Source organism: Engraulis encrasicolus, chromosome 23 (assembly GCF_034702125.1).
Source record: "Engraulis encrasicolus isolate BLACKSEA-1 chromosome 23, IST_EnEncr_1.0, whole genome shotgun sequence".
NCBI lineage: Eukaryota > Metazoa > Chordata > Actinopteri > Clupeiformes > Engraulidae > Engraulis > Engraulis encrasicolus.
Genome location: NC_085879.1, coordinates 32,803,451 through 32,826,121, shown reverse-complemented (window position 1 = coordinate 32,826,121; position 22,671 = coordinate 32,803,451). Strand labels below are relative to the sequence as shown.

The window sequence follows — 22,671 nt, the reverse complement described above, 5'->3', positions numbered from 1 at the left end:
TTGATGGGTCATCATGGAGGAGAGAGGGGAATGCTTGCATAAAAACCATTCACCTTCATACACCACGAAAAATAACAATATTGACTTGTGTAGTTAATAAATGTATTTGTACTTTTCCTGTGGTGCCTTTCAAATAAAAAATTAGTAATGAGAGCCTCATAATTTGCACTTTTCCACCAGTGCCACACTGCAATAGTCATTCAAAAGACTTTGCTTCAGAAATACCGTGCATTACGACTTGGTCATTGGCATTCTGGTAACACCAATTTTATAACAGAGACAATACAGATTAATGGACGAAAAGTATTTGGTGCTTGGAGTATGGCTGAGGAAGGGGGTCGCAAAAATCAAGTCAAGTCAAGTTTAGTTTATTGTCAATTTCTTTACATGCACTGGTCATACAAAGAATTTGAAATTGCGTTTCTTGCTCTCCCATGCAGACATAGACTAATCTAGGTAAGGACATAGACAGTATAGACATAGACAGTACTCATACATGGACATAGACAGTATGGAAATGGACATAGACAGTATGGTCCAAAAGGGGGTCCCAACAGGAGAAGTTTGGGAACCACATCCATATAGATGTTGATAGAGGTGCACTGAAATGAACATTTGTGGCCGAAACCGAAGCCGAATAATAAGTAATTACTTGGCCGAATACCGTAACCGAATATTACAATTCAGTTAAAAGTTATCAAGTTTTTCACTATTTTTAAATATTGCTTAAATCTATGGCTTACAATAAATGTTTAGACCTGTTTTTTAAAGAAAAATAAATTGAAGAGTTCAGATGCAAAACCCCCTAAGTGCCATTTCAGAAAATAATCTTAATTCATTTTTATTTAATACAAAGCTATCAAAATTGCATATTTTTTTTATTTTATTTATGTAATATAAGTATTTATATGTATTATCAAGTACATGAATGTAAACCAAACCAACAACGGTGTTCTCTAAAAATATAGAAGTGCAGGTCTTCAGAAATGGAGTTAGGGGGTTTTGCATCTGAACTCTTCAAATGTATTAGAAGTCTTTTAACGTGAGAATAGAACTGAAATTAGTTTAATTAATGACCATTTTCAATTCATTTTCTATTCGGCCTCCCATTCGGCCACTCAATTGGCTTTCGGACGAAAACCGAAAGTGTCTTTTTTTTTGCATTTTTGGCCGAATATTTTCTGCGGCCGAATCTTCGGTGCACCTCTAGATGTTAAGATGTTGAAAACGTGCCTTGGCTCAAGACAGCTCCTTTCCCCTCTCTGAATGTCTGTCTCTCTTACATAAATAAGCCGTTCTCCGTCAGACCCAGACCCCAGGCTTAACTGGTCGTGGCAAAGGGCCAGCAGATGTGCCAAAGGTCAGGCCCGAGAGGTCTCTCCATGGCTGCTTAAAACGACAGCCTGTGATGCTCCCTCTCTCTCTCTCTCTCTCTCTCTCTCTCTCTCTCTCTCTCTCTCAGATGTGCATAGGTTTTTCCTGAAGCGTCCCTCCATTGCACCTCTAAATGACTTGTCTTTAAAACTTTTGGACAGTTGCTCGCTTCTCTCTCTCTCTCTCTCTCTCTCTCTCTCTCTCTCTCTCTCTCTCTCTCTCTCTCTCATTTCACTCCTTATGTAACTTGTCAAAACTAGCCTATCCCGAGGCTGGTCCCATAAGTACCCCTGCTCTGTCAATGAAAAAAACAGACCCATCCAAGCAGTCAGTCAGTCAAGGCAAGTCAGTCACAGTGTGAGAGTGAGAGTCTGTATGTGCTGTATGTATCATGTACGTAGCAGCCCGACTTGACTGTGAAATAAATTAGATAACAGCCCAGAGGAAACCCCATCACATTCACACACGGGGGAACTCCATCCAGTTTTTCCAGTTATTCCATCCAGTTTTAATTGTACATAAAACCACACTGAAGAACATATGTGCTGTTGTTGACAATTTTTTTTAAAAGCCCATCGAAAATATGTTGAGCAACAACGCCAGAGATAAAAATCATCATATCTCAACCATCAGTAGTTGTGTGTTTGTGTAATCAATCATGATTCATATAATTTTGTGACCTTAGTGTCTCTGATAATGAGGCGCCTGGAGTAAATAGGGGTATTTGACAGACACAGTGCCCAGCAGCAGCTAATATTATATTACCACATGTGTTCTGTGTTAGTGTTTTCAAAGATCCTGAAAGGCTTGGAGGGCCACAGTGAATGCAGGTAGGTAGACCACTGGTAATGAGGGGATTGAGCTTTTATTATGCAATTTCCCCGCATCACAGCAATAATCATTTTCAAGACGTTGTGATCCCACAGTCATTTCCCATGATCGTAATGCCTCCCATATCTGCTAATGGCAAAGTGCCCTGAACGTCCTAACAACTTTCTATTCTGGTAGTCCGATTGTCTTTAATGCAGTCAAGCCACAGAAATTTCCCATCAAAACATCACGGCATCCCGCGGTGTAATCCTGAAACCCTGACCTCACTCGCAGGTCTGCAGGGAAGCTAGCAGGGAAACAAAGGGGTGAGTTTACCTGGCCCAGGGTGAGGGGGGGGGCCCAGAATTTGGTCTCTATTACATTGTATGAAATGCGTGGGAGGGCCCTTTCAGATGACTTTCTTCTGGCCCCAACCAAAGCTGTCAGCAGCCCTGCTGCTCGTCTGGTATCACTTCTGACTAGGCTTCAAAGAGGCCAGGAGTTTTCAGTGGTTGCATGTTCTTCATTCATTCATCCCATTCAATCCAATTCCGAGCAGTGAGCACGGAGGTTTTCCATGCCTGGATCTGGGTAAACCGCCACCCCACCCCCCCCCCCCACCCCCCCATCCCTCCCCAACTGAAAGTAGTGACCCCTTTGGTTTCTGCATACTTTATCTGACAATATTTAGACTTGTTAAACTGCCTCTGGCACCGATTCACAAGCCCCCCGTCGTCCACCTCCTGAAGTGTTGGCTGGCGGCAGTCCGCCACCTCACCACCTCCAACCAGGGCCGCTGGCAGTTTTTTCCCAGGCACTGGACAAAATAATCTGTAAGGGCCCACTTCTCATCTCAACACATATTATGTTAATGGGGTCCCAATTCTTGGCCTCCCTCCCTTCTTTTCCATGGGCCCAGGACAATTGACCCCTTTGCCCTCCCACCAAATCGGCGGGTCTTCCCTTTACCACCACCACTACCTCCAGGCCCGCACACACACAATGTAATGAGAACCCATTTCTGGGCCCCCTCTCTCTCTCTGTGCCCTGGATAGCTGTCCCCTTTGTCAGCTTCCCTGACTACCTCCACTACCTCCTCTTACTCAGCCAGTCTGTGGCTGGCATGTAGTGTGCAACGACACTGGAATGTTTTATTCACTCTTCCGGATCCCTCCTCCTCCAAGTTGCCCACAGGGGGAACCGGCTGACTATGTACATATATATATATTTCCCCTGTTCTGTTCTGCTATGTTGACTGGCAAAGTAACCCCCCTGTATTCTCCCGCCTGCTGGGTCAGTCTCTACTGCTCTGCTGAAGATATTTCTTGTTTGTCCTGTGAAGTGTTTCCCATCACCGATCTTTTAGAGGAGCAGTACTTAAGAGAGAGAGAGAGTGTGAATGCCTTAAAGTATAGCGCAGTGAATTAAAGTAATGGAGTGTTGTGGATTAAAAAACTCCAGGTGTCACTTTACTCAAGCTTCAAAAATAAGTCCTTTGGTGCTTAGCGAACACAGCACTGGGAAATAAAGGAAGGCTTGTTAAACTGTAAGCCCAGTAACTGTAAGTCCTCTGAGATGCTGTTATTAGGCTTTGGGGGAGAAAAAAGGTCACGCTGATTCAGTATAAAAAATGAAATGTTTTATTTCGACAATGTGAAGGCATTGTTTGCCTGGTTTCACACAGATTTCAGTAATGTACAAAGGGGTTTGTGTGAGTGTGTGTGATCTAGAATGACCTTAAACGGATGAAAACAAAGAAAGATTAAACAAAAACAAAACAAAAATGTTCAAGGAGTCTTGATATCAACCTGCATTGGTATGTGCCCAAATAGCTTTTCTGTTCCAGCTAAAACCATGCAAACATGCTACAGGTATATTAAAAAAATGAAACACAGTATACAGTTCTCAACATCTGCTCTGGATAAACACTCATAAACTGAAGAAACAGAAGCCACTTGAATGAATATTCAACACTACTTTATAAAGCTACATGAAGTCATATCAAATTGCTGTCTTTGGTTTATCATATAGTTCTTCTTACAACAAGAAAAAAATGGCTTAAATCCCAAATCTTGGGGCCTTGGCTGGTAAAAAAAAAAAAAAAAAAGAGTTCAAGCATATAATTTCTGATTGCTAAAACAGTTGTTCTTGATTATTTTTTCGTGAACGGTTTTTACTGTTTTTTTTTCTGAGCGAAGTTTCCCAAGGATTACCATGTTACCACTTAAAAGACCAAAAATTTAGTCCCATGAACCAAACGCTACAACTTCAAATGCTGGTGGAGGGTGAAGTTTAACATTCATCTCCTTTACACGACTGGGTTGGATTTACTGACCACGGGCCATCGCTCGGCTGGATCGACTCCGCTTAATCTTCTGGAAGAGATCATCTGACGAAAGAAGAGAAAATAATTGGACATGAGTAAAATATTCTGTTTCAGCATAAATCCGACTTAATATGTCAATTTGTATGGAATAGTGGTAGGCGATGAAGCTTATTACCGTTTCTCACAACTCGCGAGCTGGACTGTAGAGGGAAATGGACAAAGGAGAATTATGCACATCAAACGTGTGTTATAAACTCAAAAACATAAACAATACTGTCAGTTCAATGATGGTCTTTGGCTGAAATCTTGGCGGGTGTGTGTAATTGAATGTTTTTTTGTTATGTACAGTACTTTCCAAACATATTAAAATTAACTGGCTTATGAAAAAAAAAATCATGAAAAAAGATCTGCCAGTTGTTTGATGAGGACAGGCTTATGCGATGCGATGACTTACTCTGACGACAGTACGTGTCACCGTCGTAGATCCAGTGGTCTCAGTTTCGGTCTTGGGAGCTGAAATTCAATAACACAAAACAGATGAGAACAAATTAAGTCAACCCTCAGTAGTGTGCAATATAATCTTTCATATCACACTTTATTTTACACTTTCATTTCACACTTATTTTTACTGACCCTGATGCATTAATTAGGTAGAATGTAACAGTGTAAATGTATAATATCATGGAACATCATGTACTTACGCTGTGCCTTAGGGTTAGGGTGAGGATTAGGTATGTACAGTGTAAGAGCATAACATTACATGCTAATAGGCCTACATGTCGTTACACTTTAAAAGAAGACACCGTAAGTGTTACTAAGAAATGCTTACGTATGGGCATAATGATGACCTTCTGAGTGCTATATGATCTCTTAATCGCCTTTGGCTAAGTATTATACAACCACTTCATAGAACATTGGGGTCATTATTGTCATTATGGTATGTAAGTACACCGTAATTAAAGCCCTGCTAAAATAAAGCGCTACCGTTGAAGATAAATGTAATGTAAAACTGTTGAAAGAGAATCGCTTACGCATTGGCTTGATGATGGCGTTTAAGGCGTGAACAACACCGTTGGTGGCCATCAGATCAGCGTCCACAACTGGCACTCTGTTGACGTACATGGTCTGGTTGCGCTGTAATGATTAACAAACAAGAGCAATCAGAGATGGCCACATAGCCCCCTGGCCAATGCTAGATACATGTGATGTGTGTTTGGCACCACCTACAGGTGACCCAAAGCACTACGGACGGACTCAGACAAACAGGGAGACAGACGGGGTGGATTCCAATATGCAGACTCTCGTCCTCTGTCTGGGCTTGTGGCTTCGCGTTTTGCTGACGCCCCACCTCCATGGACAAAACAATAAAGTTGCCCTGCTGTCAGCCAAGCCACGACAACTTTTGGTGAACTATTCTTCATTCACCATCCCGTTTGCAAATGAGAAAATGACACTAGAATTGATCTTTTGCGAGATATTGAAATACAATTCTGTTGTCGGTGACGTCATCACGAGGCCACAAGGAGGCAAGTGAGGCAAGATAGGACGGGAGTCTGCATATTGGAAAGAGCCCAAACTCATTGCAATACCTGGCTTAACCCCCTCTAGGGAGCATGTAAAAGCAAGCAGTCAAACACTCATTGTTCCTTGGTGTATCTTGAAAAGGCAGCCAATGATATTCTGATCTGATATCTCCGTATAAAAACAGCCATAGCTCCACAGCAGTTCACTTTGATTCGTCTCCAGAGCTGATCCTCACAAACAAAATGGATACAGCATTTGTGCAGAAGCATGAGAAAGCCTGCAAGCACTATTTACATTGCATTTCATTTAAGGCGGGGGGACAGGGGAGGATCGGGAAATGACCTGGGTCGGAAATCGAACCCGGGTCGGCCGCGTAGCAGTCCAGTGCCCAGCCAAGCCACGGCTGGGCCATTTTATTCTATTTCTAAAAGTAAGACATGAGAGAGCTATTTATTTACCGTGCCCATCTGCGGACTTCCTCCTGAATGATAGATCTGATGATGACATGACGATAAAGTTTATGGTATTGTATTGTATTGTGTTCTATTTCTAAAAGTAAGACAGGACAGAGCTATTTATTTACCATGCCCAACCACAGTCTCCTTCCCGGCATGGGAGATCTCATAATAGCATGACAATAAATTATGACAATAAAGTCTATTCTATTCTATTCTATTCTACTTCTTAAAAAGAAAACATGGTTTAGCTGAAAGAGCTTAAGCAAGCTATTTATTTGACTTGACATGACTTGACTTGACTTGACTAGACTATTTATTTACGATGCCCAGCTGCAGATACATGATGGCATAACAATGAAGTCTGTTCTATTATAGACTATTCTATTCTTAAAGGAAGACTATTTAGTAAGAAGTCAGTAAATAGTAAGTGGTTAAATAAAGTAGTTAGTTAGTATTTAGCAGGGTTCTAAATTAACACTAAAATGCACTCTAAGAGTGCAGACCTCCACCATGTAAGCTGTGTGTTAGAAACATTTGACTTTGTTACACCCGATTTTTATTTTAAGTCTTCTGCCTTCTTTTTGTGGAGTTAGAAACTGGAATGTCTTCATTCGCCCTCTCCCGCTGTTCCACTAGGGTTCCACTGCGGTCACTAGGGGCGTCTAGATCTGCACATCAGCAATATTAAGGAATCTTTCAACAAGTCCTGGTTCACCACCAGAATTGAATAACTTGTTCCTTAGGTAATTTCCAACAACTCCACCAAGTTTCATCCAAATCCATTCATAGGTTTTTAAGTTATCCTGGTGACAAACAAACAAACAAACAGACACACAGACAGACAAACCAACGTGACCGAAAACATTACCTCCTTGGCGGCGGTAACTAGCTAACTGGCCAAATGCTGGTGAAATGTCGGTTTGGCTGGTAGAAAAGACCAACTTACTAGCCAGTTTGACCCATTAGTGAGAGTGTGTTGGTGATGAAAAAAAAGTTAATTTAGAGCCCTGGTAGTTAGTACTTAGTTATAAAGTGATATTGTGCCATTTTTGGAAATAAAGTCATTTTACACCTCCCCTTGAGTTAAATTATTGAGTTATACTTTTCTCCTGTATTAACATTGTTCTCTGAGAATGGCAGTGCAAACTTTACCCCCAAGCTAGCAATTAACATTGATTAGCTAGTCTCATAGGATTCAATGTTAATTGCTTGCTTGGATGTAGAATTTGCACTGCCATACTCAAGAGAATGGCTGAAAAAAATGACAGGAGAAAGGTACAACTCAATAATTTAACTCAAGGGGAGGTGTAAAATCAACTTATTTCCAAAAATGGCACAATATCACTTGAAGTGAGTAGTAAGAGAACTTATTTATTTACAATGCCCAGCTGCAGACTCTCTCCCTGCATGACCTTCAGCCGGGTGTGAGAGGTCACTCCTCCACTGACCAGGAGCTCCTCAACCATATGCTGCTTCAGGAAGGCGGCAAGCTCCTGGCTGTTGCCTGCAATAACACAAACGTGCACACACGCACATACGCACACACGCACGCGAGAGCACACACACACATGCACACACGCACACACATGCATGAATGCACGCACACACGCACACACGCACACACGCACACACACACACACACACACACACACACACACACACACACACACACGCACACACACACACACACACACACACACACGAATAGGTAACTTAATATTTTGGTTTAGTTGGAAAGGCCAAGCCATATTAGCCATGCCACACACGAAGGTGTATGACAAAAAACAACCCTTATCGACAAACCAGTCAAGGAAAAAAAAAATGTCAGCACCCTTTGAAATCCTTTTAAACAAAGTAATTTATAGCCATCCCTTTGAAGTTCATCTGTATTTCCAAACATCTTTACTTTCTTCTTTCTGCCCCCTACAGAGGCTGCATATAGCTGGCAGATGTCTTTTGGGGACGTTAGTAAAACTAATTACCCATAAGTTTGTTGAGGTCAGCGGAGGGCATAGCCTGGAGGGCGGTGTTGGTGGGCGCAAAGACCGTGGTGGAGGCACCTGGCTTGTTCAAGAGCTCCGTCAGCCCGGCCTTCTGAATGGCACCAACCAGAGTACTGTACAATACCAGAGGATCACAGTTACAAAAAAAAAAACAAAAAAACAGACACACAAACAATGGCAGTCAAAAGCTACTGTATTTAGTTGTAGGCAACTTGTAAGACTTAACAGTACCACAGGATTACAGTTACAAAAAGCCCAGACATACAAACAATGACAAAGTCAAAAGAGGATTCACAGTTACGTCACAGCAAAGTCAAAAGAGTTTAGCTGTAGGACACTTGTAGGATGGTTTTTTTGTACTTTGAAAAGTCGCCTATGTGACTACAGTCTTTTGATTCTAAGATGACCTGGAAGAATGAGACTTCACCCAGACACACCAACAATGGCAAAGTCAAAAGCTGTTTAGTTGTAGGTAACTTGAAGGATTTTTTTACACTACGATGACATAGATGACTGAGAGTATTCAAAGACATCAATGGCAAAGGTAGGACAAAAACATCCTATGAATGAATGAAAAAATAAAAGACTTGACAAAGCCATGACCCCTCCTATTACAACACTACAGCTAATGTTTGAGAGCATGTTAATTATTGAGAGGTACAGAAAAGTGTTGAGCTCACTACGACTGACAATAAGTCTTTGAATGTGGGTGGGAACACGCAGCTGCATATTCCCTTTCAGCTTTGTGTTCTGTTAAACCCATTACACTCCTCTCTCTCTCTTTTCCCCTTCGCCGAGATATTTCCCTGCAGGGTATTTTCAGAGCTTTAGGGCTTCAAAAGAAAATTGCAGAGGAATTCTTAAGTCAGGCAACACCTGTGAGGTATCAACTGCGAGCATATAAGATGATATCTTTTACCTTTCTCTCTAGTTAAACATCAACAAATTACACAGCCCTTAAGGCCAAATCTAAGGGAAGGTGGTATTAGAAGGAGAGGGGTGGGGGGTTAAAAGAGAAAAAAAAATCACCTAAAACGATTATCTGCTTTCAGAACATCCATAACTGTTCCCATGGGTGGGGCCAGGAGCTTGTCGACGGTAAACATGGTGGCGAAACGTCCGACCTTGTCGTGTGCGGCGATGCAGGCGTTCTCGATGCAGAGGTTCTGAGATGAAGGAGAAGACACAAGAGACAGAAGAAGAGGAAGAAGAAGAAGAAGAAGAAGAAGGTAGGGGGAGGAGGAAAAAAAAGATTGTTTGTCAAATCAAATCCTCAGAGAAATGTTGTTTCATGTGAGGACTCTCATGATTCAAACGTGGTCTGTGGAAAGAGTTAAGTCCAATGCTGAGAGGATGTTTCCGGTGGTCTGTGAATTCCATTGCAGAGGCAGAAATGTGAGAGAGGCCTACACATTTTCGTCCACCGGCTCTACCGCTGCACTGAACATGGGTGGAAAAGTGAGACATGACACCCGTGGTATAAAATTCGCCGTGGGTGGAGATTAAGGAATACTGTATTTTACAGCTAACCCCTAAACGCTTAGTCAGTGTATTTGTTCAACCTGTAAACTTTTGAAAGCCCCAAGAACATCCTGCATGCATACGTTTAACCTTTTGGAAGAAAAAAAACACTGTAGCAATTTACTCCAATGAATTAATTTGTTCTAAAAAAACTTTTCTCAACCCCTTATTGAAGAAGTCTTAAAAGTGCTGTGTCTTTCCAGAATTCACACAGTCCATTGACAAATGTTACCTTTTCCATGAATACTTACCACCACCATCAAATCATCTAAACATTCATTATGAGTATGAAAACTCCACTTTTCATACATGAAAAGGTAGATCTTCTCCATGTCTGCCATTTTGAATGTCCAGAAATAGACATTTTTAGTTGCAAGACTTACTGTACTTTGGTCATAAATATTAGTTTATAACTAAGTATACTGTATTTTCATGAAAAGGTCAAATTTGGAAATAGGGACCACGGTTTCAATGAGCAGCTTAGTTGCAATACCCACTCTGGCCACCGGCCTACACAGTGCACCTTTAAGACTTTCTGTAATAGCGTCACAATGTTGTTATTACGTTCAGCTGTTTTTTTTCCAGCATGCAGTAAACCAGGTCGCTTGCAATCTCATCAGCCCTAAAAGTCTACATAACTCAACTGTCACATACCGTATATGGACAGAACTACAGTAAAGGATTTCCTCCAGCACTTTAAAGTTAAGCCGGCCACATTGACGGCAAACACCTATGACCTTGACTTAAGTTGGACCTCTGAACAGATGAAGAGTTTTGGGTAGTTCTCATAATGATGGTAGTCACATGTTTCTGGTACGTCTAACCGCCCATCCACCTTGGCTTACACATATTCTGTGGGAAACACTGCAAAAAGGCAGAGAATGTTCGCACATCAGTAACAGATGCTGGACCAAACAGAAGATAACTGAAAGGAAACAAATGATGGATACGTAGGTCTGCTACACTGTTCTATGCTCCTATGATCCTGTTTTGGATGGTCCGAAACGTTGTGCCACTCAACTTTTTGGGAGCATTGAACGGTGTTGCGAAACCTTTATCATTTCCGTTCAAACACTCTAAACGCTCTAAATTAACACCAGCCGGCCGGCCAAACGCTGGCGAAATTTCCGTCTGGCTGGTAGAACTTTCGAACTTACTAGCCACTTTCTTTGACACATTAGTGACTTTGTGTTTGGCTAGTGAGATTAACGCCCACTAGCCATTTTGTCTGGTGATGCAAAAAAGCCCTGCAAACACTGTTCAGTACTCACATTTCTGTACACGAAGACTCTGAGTTTGAGGCCTCCGAGGGTCTCCAGCTCCTGGCCATGGTACAGGCTCTTGGAGGAGAATTTCTCCTTCAGGATGTGGTTGCTCATCAGCTTCTTCATCTCCCCAGTCATCGTCAAGCTGCCTACACAGTACAAAATACCAGTGTTTCATTTCATATTCATTCAGTGTTTCATTTCATATTCATTTCATATTCATGTCCAGTAAGACACTGTTGTAAATTAGCTGTTACCAGAAAGTCAATTGATCAAGTCGTAATGTATTTTCAGTGTAAGTTTTTTCAGTGACTATTACAGCGTATGTTTTCATATTCATTTAACCTTTATTTGACCAGGATTGACCCATTGGTACTTAACCATTTGGTCAAAACACAAACACATTAAAATCTATTTAAGAAACATATTTACGTACATAAAAGGCAGTGCTAATATCACTCGAGCTGAAATGTACTCCATTGAGATAACATTTGTTCCCACTCAAAAAACAGTGTTCATTTTACTCTTTGGTCAGTGTAACATTTTCAGAGTTAATTCTATTTAATTAACATTAAGAGTTGTAGAGTCGACAGTAGGCTACACTGGCCACCTGCAGAGTTTTACCCACTGACATCCCATTTTTTTTTTACTGTGTACAACCACATTCCATGTGTTTGTGAGACATCTTGTGAAAGTTTCTTTTAACTGGCAGGTGACCAAAGTGAGGTCGCAGAACATGAACTTCCGAAAGGTTGTAAATAAATAGGTAACTGTGAAATGGTCAGTCCGTGTGAAGGATATTGCCCGATGTGTTATTGGGCAGTGTTGCCAGATTGGGAGGTTTCCCGCCCAATTGGACTGTTTAGGATGGCTGTCTGTGTGTAAAAACGGGTAAAAATGGGCATTGGGCAGGTTTTTCTGTAGATTTATGGCCATAGAAATCAATAGAATTTGGTTGAAATTGGGCAGTATTTAGTGCCTCCAGGTGGTTTTTGAGCATTGTTTGGGTTGAAAACCATCAGCCTCATCTGGCAACCCTGTTTTTGGGAGACAAGGATGAGAAGTAAAAAGGGGCCCTCTGTGACCAGTTTGGGGAGGTTTACAAGCATACCTTTGAAAGCGTCGTCCAGAGGGGCGAGCATGGTAATGGCCTCGGAGCCGGTGAGATGAGTGGAAAGACCTGCATCAACAAACATCTTGGTAGCCGTGGCGACGGTGGATCCTTCGGCTAGTTCCATTAGCGTCTTAGCTTTGAGGCACACACACAAACAGTCAGCGTTTAGTCAACACTCCCCACAGCCGCAAGTAACCGTAAATTGTTGAGGCATTCGCCTCAAGTATTAATCACCTCAGACCCAAGCACACTTGAGCGTTTTTCTGTTTTTATTAGCTACCTACCTGAGTCAGGGATAAGGAGCTCATTGATGTAATGCACAACTCCATTGGTTCCCATTTTGTCCTTGGACTGGATGATAGCCTTGCCGTTGAGCGTCATGCCCTCTTCATCGCAGCCCACCTCCAGCACCGTGCCCTGGAGCGTCTCCAGGGGCGTACCCGACACGATGGACTCGGAGCAGTGCAGGTTCTTCAGGATGTGGTAATTAAGCATGTCTAGCATGGAGGAGGGCAGCGACGAACGTCAGACAACATGAAGGAGGACAAGTCAGGACAGAGAACAAAAAAGAACAACACTTTCAGAGACGGGCACTGATACCCCTGTTTTCACAGTCGTGACTTGAGTCAAGTTACCTCAAAAACAAAGCCAGCAGTGTCACGGATTTAGAAGTGTTGCAGATTTGCATGTTTTGATCTTGAAACATGATAGCCTGCACTTTTCTGTTTTGTAAATCTAGTTTTCTAAGATATCTATATCATAAGATATTCATATTTTGATGGAAAGGGACTGTTAGCAATGACTGACTGAATACACTTTTGCAATGCACAGTAATAATCACACAACTTGCATGCATGCACACACCCAAAGGTCATACAGTGCACATTGAAAGCTCTTGCACAAGTACACAGTATATCATCTGCCTTGGCCAGGGCTTGCTACCTTGGCCAGGGATCACTTGTAAAAGAGATATATCTCAATGTGATTTGTTTCCCCGATAAAAAAAATATATGTAAAAACACACACAAAAAATAAAACAAAACAAAAAACAAATCATCACCTTTCAGGGCAACAGGGTCTCCCAGGATCCTGGTCAGGGTATCTGCAGGGATCTTCTCGAAGGCCTCATTGGTGGGGGCGAAGATGGTGTAGGAGCCCTCGCTCTCCAGCATGGTGGTCAGGCCAGCCGCTGCAACAGCCGTCTGCAATAACACACGATTCAGGGGTGGGCGACATGGCAAAAATGTAATATCACGATTTTTCAACATGATAATCTCAATTTCGACACGATCTTTCATTTAAAAAAAACAAAAACAAAAAAAACAAAGACAAAGCTTTCTGAACAGATTTAAATAAATATACTTGCAATTTTGCATGTGCAAACATCGTAAACAAAGTAAAATGTTAACGCACTGATAACACTGATAACACTGATAAAGTGTACTATTGGAACATTATCAGATCGCACTTCTCTCAGATGAAGCAAGTCTCTCAGTGGAAGAGACGAAACATCATTCAAGCCACAAAAGAGAAGTCCAGTTGTCTACAACTTAACTCTTGACTAAGATGACCTGCTTGAATGAGAATCTTCACAGACAGCATAAGAAATGTTATGTCATTTACATGGATAGTAGGCACTATGGTCATTTTTTGTCAGGTCATGTTTCTGCCAGAATTCAACATAATTAATGTCTGCATGAGTTCATTAGGGACTTTTTTTTTCACAAGTTTGCCTGTAGGGACGCTGGTTTGAGTCCAGCCAAGGTCATGTCCCAATCCTGCCCTGTTTCTCTCTCCCACTCATTTCCTGTCTCTTGTCTAAATAAAGGCTAGAATGCCCAAAAACAAATATTAACAAAAAGAAATAATAGACATGTTACCCTCAAAGTCTCCAGCTCATCGTCTGTATCAAGCAGAGAGCCGACGTCATTGGTGATGGCTGTGATGACTCTGTCCACAACGTGCACGATACCATTGGTAGCATGCTGGTCAGTCTTCACGAGACGGGCGCAGTTCACTGTAACAACCTTTTTTGAAGAAGAAGAAGACAATCATATTTCAACACTGTACTGGTTTTACACTCAATCATACTTTGCAGTACTGGACTCACTACAGTGCCAAAACAGTATTACATGAAGTAAATTCAACACTTGAAGTTTTAATTCAACACTGTTACCTCAACACTTAATTCAACTGGACCAAATACACTCAACGTATGTTACCTTGAATCTCTAAATGTTAAATTAACACAGCAATTTTGTTCTACTGTGAACGAAATCTACTCACGCCATTGGGGTAGTGGTGGATGTGCACGTCAAAGTCCTGGTACATGGAAGGGTAGGCGGCTCCGTGCTTCAGGTCTTCGGAGGTCAGGCGTTGGTTGACCATGTGGTAGTGCAGTGCGTTGAGGAGCTCAATGTTGACATTGCTCACCAAGGCATCAAGAATTTCCTGCACACAAGTCCCCACATGAGATCAGGGCACTGCAAGTCACATTCTACCACAGTGACCACATCAACAGCCACTACGAGAAGCCATCGATGACCTCACCATGGAGATCATGATGTATTGTTTTCTCTCCCTCCAAAACAGTTATGGGGGAATGAATGAGCATACTGTAAGTGATCATTGCTTTTTTGTCGACACCACCCACGTTAACCCCTTTTTTCCCTGAATGAATAGTATGTTTTGAACCTTTGTAGGCAGTATTACTAAGATCTCTCAAGATTCCACAGACGGGATACGGATGTAGTTCTACTGTAAGTCTGTGGATGTAGTTTTAAGTCTAAATGTTCTTCTTCAGGTTCTAACATTTTGCCTTTTGACAATCTCTGGTTCTAGAACTCACAGATCTTCTAGAATTCCACAGGTTGTGGAAGAAGTTCTAGAACTCACCTGTGGCAGGGCAGCCCATGCCTCGTTGCTAGGGGCGAAGAATGTGAAGCTTCCAGGCCCTTCGATCTCTGGCCTCAGCTTCGCCCTGTCTGAGTACATCTGGGTGGTGGTGGCTCCAGCCACACCCAGGGTGTTGTAGATGTTGACCATAGGCAAAGCTGTGAGACAAAAAAACAGCACAATCAGTGACTTCTCACAATCAAGTGTTAACCCTTTCATGTAGAACCACTCTTTATAGTTTTCAAAGTAGCATCCCTGTGCACAACCACTGCCCAGGTGCTGGTGATGTGCAGTAAGAGTCATCCAACTAAAGGAAGGATGAATCACCGCACACTGTTATTCTTTGCTGGTAGTTTATTTGGTGAACAACGCGTTTCGCTGTTGCTTCATCAGGTTCACTGATGAAGTGAGTGACTGAGTGAACCTGATAAAGCAACAGCGAAACGCGTTGTTCACCAAATAAACTACCAGCAAAGAATACCAGTGTGCAGTGATTCACTCTTTATAGTTTATTCATGTATATTTGGGTCTTTACACCTTCATTATTCAGATAGGACCGTGAGAGAACGCTATAAAGGACTTTTAGGAAAAGCACAAAAGCACAACAATTACCTCCTCTTAATGTATGTTCTCTACAAGTCTTCTGTTGTCCAGTCTTGCACTTTAAATGTCTGTATGAGCACTGTCTATGTCCATACTGTCTTAAGTCCATGTATAAGTACTGTCTATGTCTATACTGTCTATGTCCTTACCTAGATTAGTCTATGTCTGCATGGGAAAGCAAGAAATGTAATTTCAAATTCTTTGTATGACCAGTGCATGTAAAGAAATTGACAATAAAACCTACTTGACTTGACTTGACTTGAGAGGGACAGGAAATAAGTGGGGAGAGAAAGATGGGGACGAAATTGGGAAACAACCTTGGGCCAGAATTGAACCCTGGGCCCTGACTACTATAAGCCTGTTGTTACCAAAAATGATAATGACAATGTCTAAATCTGTTCACAGAAGTCTTATGTCATAGCAATGTTGTTATGATGTAATTAAGCCTTTCAAACAAACAGTGTGTGAGCTAGTCGCCAATCCCATCTGCACAAAGAGGCCACAAACCTAACTGCAATTAGCGGTAATAATATAATAAAAACAAAAGGGTGGGGAAAAAAGAGGAAAAGAGAGAGGAACCATATGAGAAAATGTTTTGCACATGGACATCTGTGGCATGTGGAGGAGGAGGTCTTCATCACCACCACCATCATCATCATCATCATCATCATCTATCTTACCTGCAGGGCATCCCTTCTCTCCTGTGACTTTCTCGTAACCAGGACAACACTCATAGCTGATCACTCTGTAAAAACGAAACATACAACATTACAGTATTACACAACATACAATATTACATACAACATACAATATTGAGTTAATTCTACACCACGTTCAGGATATGATGACTTTGGATGAGTAGGTTGCCATAATATGAACTGGTGCATTGAAATTATGTGTAGATTTAATGTTAAGTTTTCTACACGCATCAACATGCAAAATTGTGCACTTACACTGTGTCAAAATGTAATATTACACACTTACACACATACCTAACTGACTCTAACCCTAACCCTATGATACAATGTAAGTACAGCATGTACCCAATTAGTCTAACAGGCACTGTAAAATAAAATATAACCCAAGTTTAATTCTACGCCAAGGTTGAGGAAACATGAAACTTTTGACTACAAGGTAACATAACATGGACTGCGAAGTTATGGTTGCATGTAGATTTAATGCATTTTCAGAACATAAATTTGTCCTCTGCTTCAGTACACCTTGGCACACACCAGCGAAAGATGCCCGTCATTTTGCCCCTGCGCTCCCCGCGTAGTACAGTCTTATGTCCATACAGTTTCTTTTTCCTCCATTTTGTTCCCCCCTCGTATTTCCATAATAAATCTGCGCTGGGCTTGAAATGCTCTGGGAAGGTCATAAAAACTCATTTCCTTCTGGGAGCCCAGAAATCCAGAGACACACAAAAAAAATCAGGCGGAGGAAACTCCTACGAAGAGAACAAGGGGACCAATGCTGCAAAAGCAATGTATGCCAGTACAAACAAATGGGGAAATTCTTCAAAACTGTCCTGCTTTGGTTGCACTGCACGCAATACTAAAAAATGAGAAGCCTTTGGAAATTGGATGAGGCTCCCTTCACCTCATTTCAGAAGGGGAAGCTACTAATTCTTGTGTCTATAATGTCAGTTGTACATCATAAAATAGGGTGAGTTCAAACAGGAACGATGTATCAAGGCTACAATGCGATCATTATTCCTTTCAAGAAACTCAACACAACAGCGGGGGCCTAGCCTTCATGTTTGCTTGATGACAAGCAGACAAACCGTTGTGTGCCCTTAAGGAAGATTATTCACATTTCTCTCTCTCTCTTCTTTGACATTCACAAAAGGTTTCACATAAAACTCCCATGCACCATTCAACACAATGATAAAGCCTTAAAAAAAAAAACATTATTCAACGCCGCCACTCATCTCTAACAAAAACATGAACTTAGATCGGCGTGATCAGTTTGCTGGCAACATGAAAAGCCTGGCGAGGCTAAAGATGTAAGTGAAGACAAAGAGGACAATCCTGACATTCAGTGAGGGGGCAGCCTTGTAAAAAAAAACCCAAAAAAACATGGAAGACTGGAAACCAGACTGAACTGATTATCAAAACAGATGCTAACTCAACTCCTGTTTGTCCTTTGCCAGCATAAACAAAAATGGTAGCCATGGTTTTTTTGACAAAATAAACAGATAGGGCTGAGCAATTCACACACTGTGTACGTTGAACGTACAAAATGGTGCATTTGGGGCTGTTGTCTCGCCAAAAAAAAGGACACATTAAGTGTCCGGTCTGCCTAAAAGATGCTTAAGAATGTGGAAGCCCGCAGGAACAAGGTTGCCAACTGTCGTGAGCGCCCGTGAATTCTTTCTTGAGTACATCTATAACTTTACAACATGGAAACTGAATTTAAAAGCAGTCCCACATCCCAGCGAAAAAGAAAGAGAGAGAGAGGGAGAGAGAGAGAGAGACAGAGAGACAGAGAGAGAGAGAGAGAGAGAGAGAGAGAGAGAGAGAGAGAGAGAGAGAGAGAGAGAGAGAGAGAGAGAGAGAGAGAAAGAGAGAGAGAAATCCTAATCGGAATTTATTGCAACTGATCTAAGTTGTCAGCTCCTGTTTAGAGGGGGAATTTCACAGAGCTGGGTAACACTGGGACCGTTAAAAAATCATGTCTGGCGAAGAGGTAATGACTCCCTGGTGAAATGGCCAAGGGGGAGACGGGACGGCAGGAGAGCGTAGGAGCGTAAGGTAGGTTATTGGTCAAGACCAGGGGGGGGTTATGACTCTACCCTCAAGTGACCTGGAAATAGCTCGCCTCGCTGCAATGCCCATTATGAGTCCTCTCCACACAAAGACTGGGATTGTTCACACGCAGGCAGACAACCCCACCACCAACCACCACCTCCAACCACCACCACCTCCAACCACCAGACAAGCCCCCCACCGCTACTCCAAAATCAAACTTCAACCACTACCCCTCTGAGGTTGTCTGTAAATCAGCACAAATACAACCTGATAATGATTAGAGTGCTGCCTTTCTCTCTTGACAAACCCACTTTGTCCTTTTAGCTTACAAAGTGTAGGCCTACTTTTACAAGTTCTGATTTTGACATTTTGTCGCATAGACAGAAGACCTTCAAGAATAACCTAACAAGTTAACGTGCCAATGAAAAAACACAGCAACAAAAAAGTGTTTTTAACTTTGCGATGATTTGATGATCTTCAGATCCAGATAGTAAGAGACGTGTTTCCTATGATGTCCATGCAGTGCTCTCTCCCTGCAGCCATATACTTACTTCTCGTTTTTGACTTTCTGGAAAGCGAGCAGCAATGAAAGAAACACTGTTGTGAAACGCAAAGTGGAAAAGCACAAGACCTCCTCTGTTTCAGAAGCTAACTCACACTTCATGTATGCTGATACTTCATTTATACAGGATGTGGTACGTCAGTTACATTTTTTCCCTTTAAAATTGTGAAATGATTTACTTGGGGAAGGGAGAGACAGAAAAAAAAGATGAAAAGAGACTTAACTCCTGCACCCTCCCTTCCACATCTACGTAAGACCTATACCTGGGCCCATGTCATGTCAAAAGCACACACATCTGAGTGTAACGCTCTGCACCTAGGGCCGTGTCCAAGTCCTGTGTCTGTCATGCAGGGAGGAATGTGCTCTGTGTCTGCCTCCAAGTGAGAAGGCAAAGCACTTAAAAAAGAGAAAGGCCGTGTCTAACCGCACATACCCCACCCACTCACAAGTGCAGAAGCCATCCGTGTTTAAGCCAACTTGATTTTTTTTTGATAGCAACATGTCCATTCATAGGCCCCTAAAATCGTAACTGGACCAGTATCATGCTACCTTGGAAAGCAGCAAGCATACAGGTCTCTCTTTTGATAGCAATATCCGCATTAATAGTTTTCAACAGTCCTTAAAATCAGAACTGGACCGGTTTCCATCTTCCTTGGAAAGCAGCAAGCACGCTGACTAACTGCCCGACTAAACATGCTGGGTAAAGCCCCATGAAATTAACTTTATCCCGGCAACACACCTGGCTTTCCCTTACGCGCAAACAACAAACATTTTAACACAGTGTTGTAACCGAATAGACTCAAACCAACTTGTGAGACTAACAGACAAAGTGAATAATGTAAAAAGGTGTTTATAGGTCTGTTTATGAGTGCCCTGTAAGTGTGGAAAGGGGAAAAGTGCAAAGGACCGGCATGCACTACAGATCGCATTGACTCCTTTTTCATACCTTGGCAAAAATGGCTATAATAAAGTATTATACAGTATTAACACATCTAAGTTTTTGAACAATTGGCTTACTGTGTCTTTTGACTGTTGAGAATTTTACTCAGGCTGCAGCTCTCCAGCATGACTCTGGACTGGAGCATCCAAAGCAAAGTCTATGCCTTGCACACACACACACAGGAGGCTGAGTCCTCTCTAACACCCTATGCACGCACCAGCTCTAGCCAGAAGAGCAGGATCATAAGCACCAAATCCTGAGACCTATGCAATCAGCTCAAATGGACCTCCTTTGTATGATACTAATGTCCTACAAAACAGACTCCCTGTGGGGGCCACTCCTGGGCCCTGGTGACTCAGCCCCGGCACCCCTGCAGAGGAGACTTGTATCTTGAATGGTTGGAAACAAGAGTTTTGAAATTCTGTACTCTTCTGTACACTATTGACCCCAATGTCCATGCCTACATATTGCCCAACCCTATACTCTTGAGAGCAGTGCATGGGTCTATTGCATATCGGGCACGGGCCAGGTGACACTGACGGTGGGGGTCATATGGATGAAACGGAACCCAAAACACCGGGGCATCATGGGTATCCTCCAGACCTAACTCATACAACACTACACTACACACTATTACCGCAGCAGCACATAGGCTACACAATGTGGATGTACTGTCTATCCTCCAACACAAGGATGAAGCCACTGCATTGCACAACCAAATGAGTGTCGCATCAAAAAGTCTTAATTCAGTCATCAAAGATAAAACAATGAAGATGAGGGTACCATACTCTCTCCATTCTGGGAAGCGTAGAGAATATTTTTCTCCGTGGTGTCATTAAAAAAATCTACATGTGACTTCAAGTAGATTAATGGATAGTCCTAATAGCTCCCATGTTTAACATGACTCGAAGGTAGCTTCGCTGTTGACTCAGAAGGCAATTATGGTTTACCAAGACATTTGGGCACCCATATGGGGGAAAGAATGCAACTTTCTCAGCCTCTTAAAAAACGGTGGCTCCTGTTTTCCCATGCGTAAGTCCTCTAGACGTTGTGCATGCTTGCATTTTGGCTACGCAACACACTATCATTAACCACCTCAAACTGCTCCCATCGCAGGCGCCCTTCCAGCACCAATTTATGCACCCAGGGATCTACAGGATATAAAATACTTTCCAGAGGCATCTCAGATGTCCGGGCTGAGAGCACTTTCAGGATTAAGCATCATACGTGAGTGGAAAGACAGTTAGTCAGTCAACTCCACGCCAGAAACGTATGCGGGGATAAGATAGAGTACCTACAAAGTTTATTGAAGAGAAACCCTATGCCCTTTTGCGCACACCGCCAACCTCTATGCAACTTCCCCCCAAAGCGCAGTCTCCCTCAGCAGAATCGTGTAACAATATTTCAACAAAAGTATATGCGCAGTCCATGCACGGTGTATAGTAAGTACACAAACAAAGCAACCACACATGCGTTTTCCACATTTTTGCACACACATGCGCTTTCCACATTTCTGCACTCACGTTGCCTGTCCGCAGATTTTGCGGTGATACCACTGTTTGCAATTGGTGAAGTACTTCTTATCCGTTGCCGGAATCTTCTGCATCGCACAGACGTTTGGTCTGAAACGGGAAAAATGCGTTAATATCCATATCCTGGCAAATACACATGCCTCACGCACAATACTGTACAAATGGTTTAATCTGAACGGGCAGAGTTCGCTCATCAATATGCCCATTCAGGTGATAACTGTCTCAAAGAAAAGTCCGCAGCCATAACATAATTCCAAAAGTTGCACGAGGTGCATAACTAGCCATGGTAAGGCTACTTATCAACTGTGAATACACCAAATCCTTTCAGCGCGTTTTTTCTCGTCATTACGCAGTCATTGATTAGGGCTACCGTTGATCCAAACTCACCCTTGTGTCCGTCCCCGTATCCTACTGTGCTGCAGAACCGCTTGATACGGCGTCTTTGCGCCATATATCGACACAATTAAAGTGAGCGCAAGAGCCAACAACGTTAGGTGCTTCATGTTTGGTCCTCTACCTATGTTCGCTCCTCTCCAAGCGGCAAACAAGAATGTTATAGGTGTCCCCTGGAATAAATACTAATGCGACTCCCCATCCCACCTGGGAGGAGTTTGGGGCGGTATTTCGGAATAAGTAACATGAAACACTCGCCAGGAGAAAATTGAGGGGGGAAAATGATTATATTTCCTTGTCACTGCTTGACACAGTCGCGTCTGGTTTAAATATATATAACCCTTGTGGATTTTTTATTCGTGTTAATGTGGTCAGTGTGGGCCTATACATTAACATCACCCTCATAATTTGCAACCCTGGGTGGGCTTCACAGGGCAAGTTCAATTTAAAAGAAAATATATGAAGGTTCACAGGAGCCCCAGCAGTGAAAGTAGCAGCCAGGGACATGTGTTAAAGGGCCAGACTGGGATCTCCCAACAGTCTCAAATTCAGATGAAATGATTGGAAATTGTTGCAACACATCCCACCCCCTCAGGTTCAG

General features: G+C 42.4%; 1 protein-coding gene across 2 annotated transcripts; it reads right to left on the bottom strand.

The window, feature by feature from the left end:
* Nucleotides 1-3,808: 3,808 nt before the first annotated feature.
* Nucleotides 3,809-22,240, bottom strand: tgfbi (transforming growth factor, beta-induced). 2 transcript variants are annotated; one of them, XM_063190408.1, is made up of 18 exons: nucleotides 22,065-22,240; nucleotides 21,669-21,767; nucleotides 16,574-16,638; nucleotides 15,291-15,448; nucleotides 14,682-14,846; nucleotides 14,276-14,422; nucleotides 13,456-13,597; nucleotides 12,680-12,892; nucleotides 12,393-12,530; nucleotides 11,288-11,430; nucleotides 9,525-9,661; nucleotides 8,475-8,608; nucleotides 7,872-7,996; nucleotides 6,493-6,528; nucleotides 5,542-5,644; nucleotides 4,965-5,023; nucleotides 4,686-4,710; nucleotides 3,809-4,573 (listed from the first exon to the last, which is right to left on the bottom strand). In XM_063190408.1, the coding sequence occupies exons 1-18, from the start codon at nucleotides 22,178-22,180 to the stop codon at nucleotides 4,512-4,514; spliced, it is 2,067 nt and encodes a 688-aa protein (XP_063046478.1). In that variant the 5' UTR covers nucleotides 22,181-22,240; the 3' UTR covers nucleotides 3,809-4,511. The 2 variants fall into 2 exon arrangements, with proteins under 2 accessions (XP_063046478.1, XP_063046479.1); XM_063190409.1 differs by lacking the exon at nucleotides 6,493-6,528.
* Between the last annotated feature and the right edge of the window lie 431 nt (nucleotides 22,241-22,671).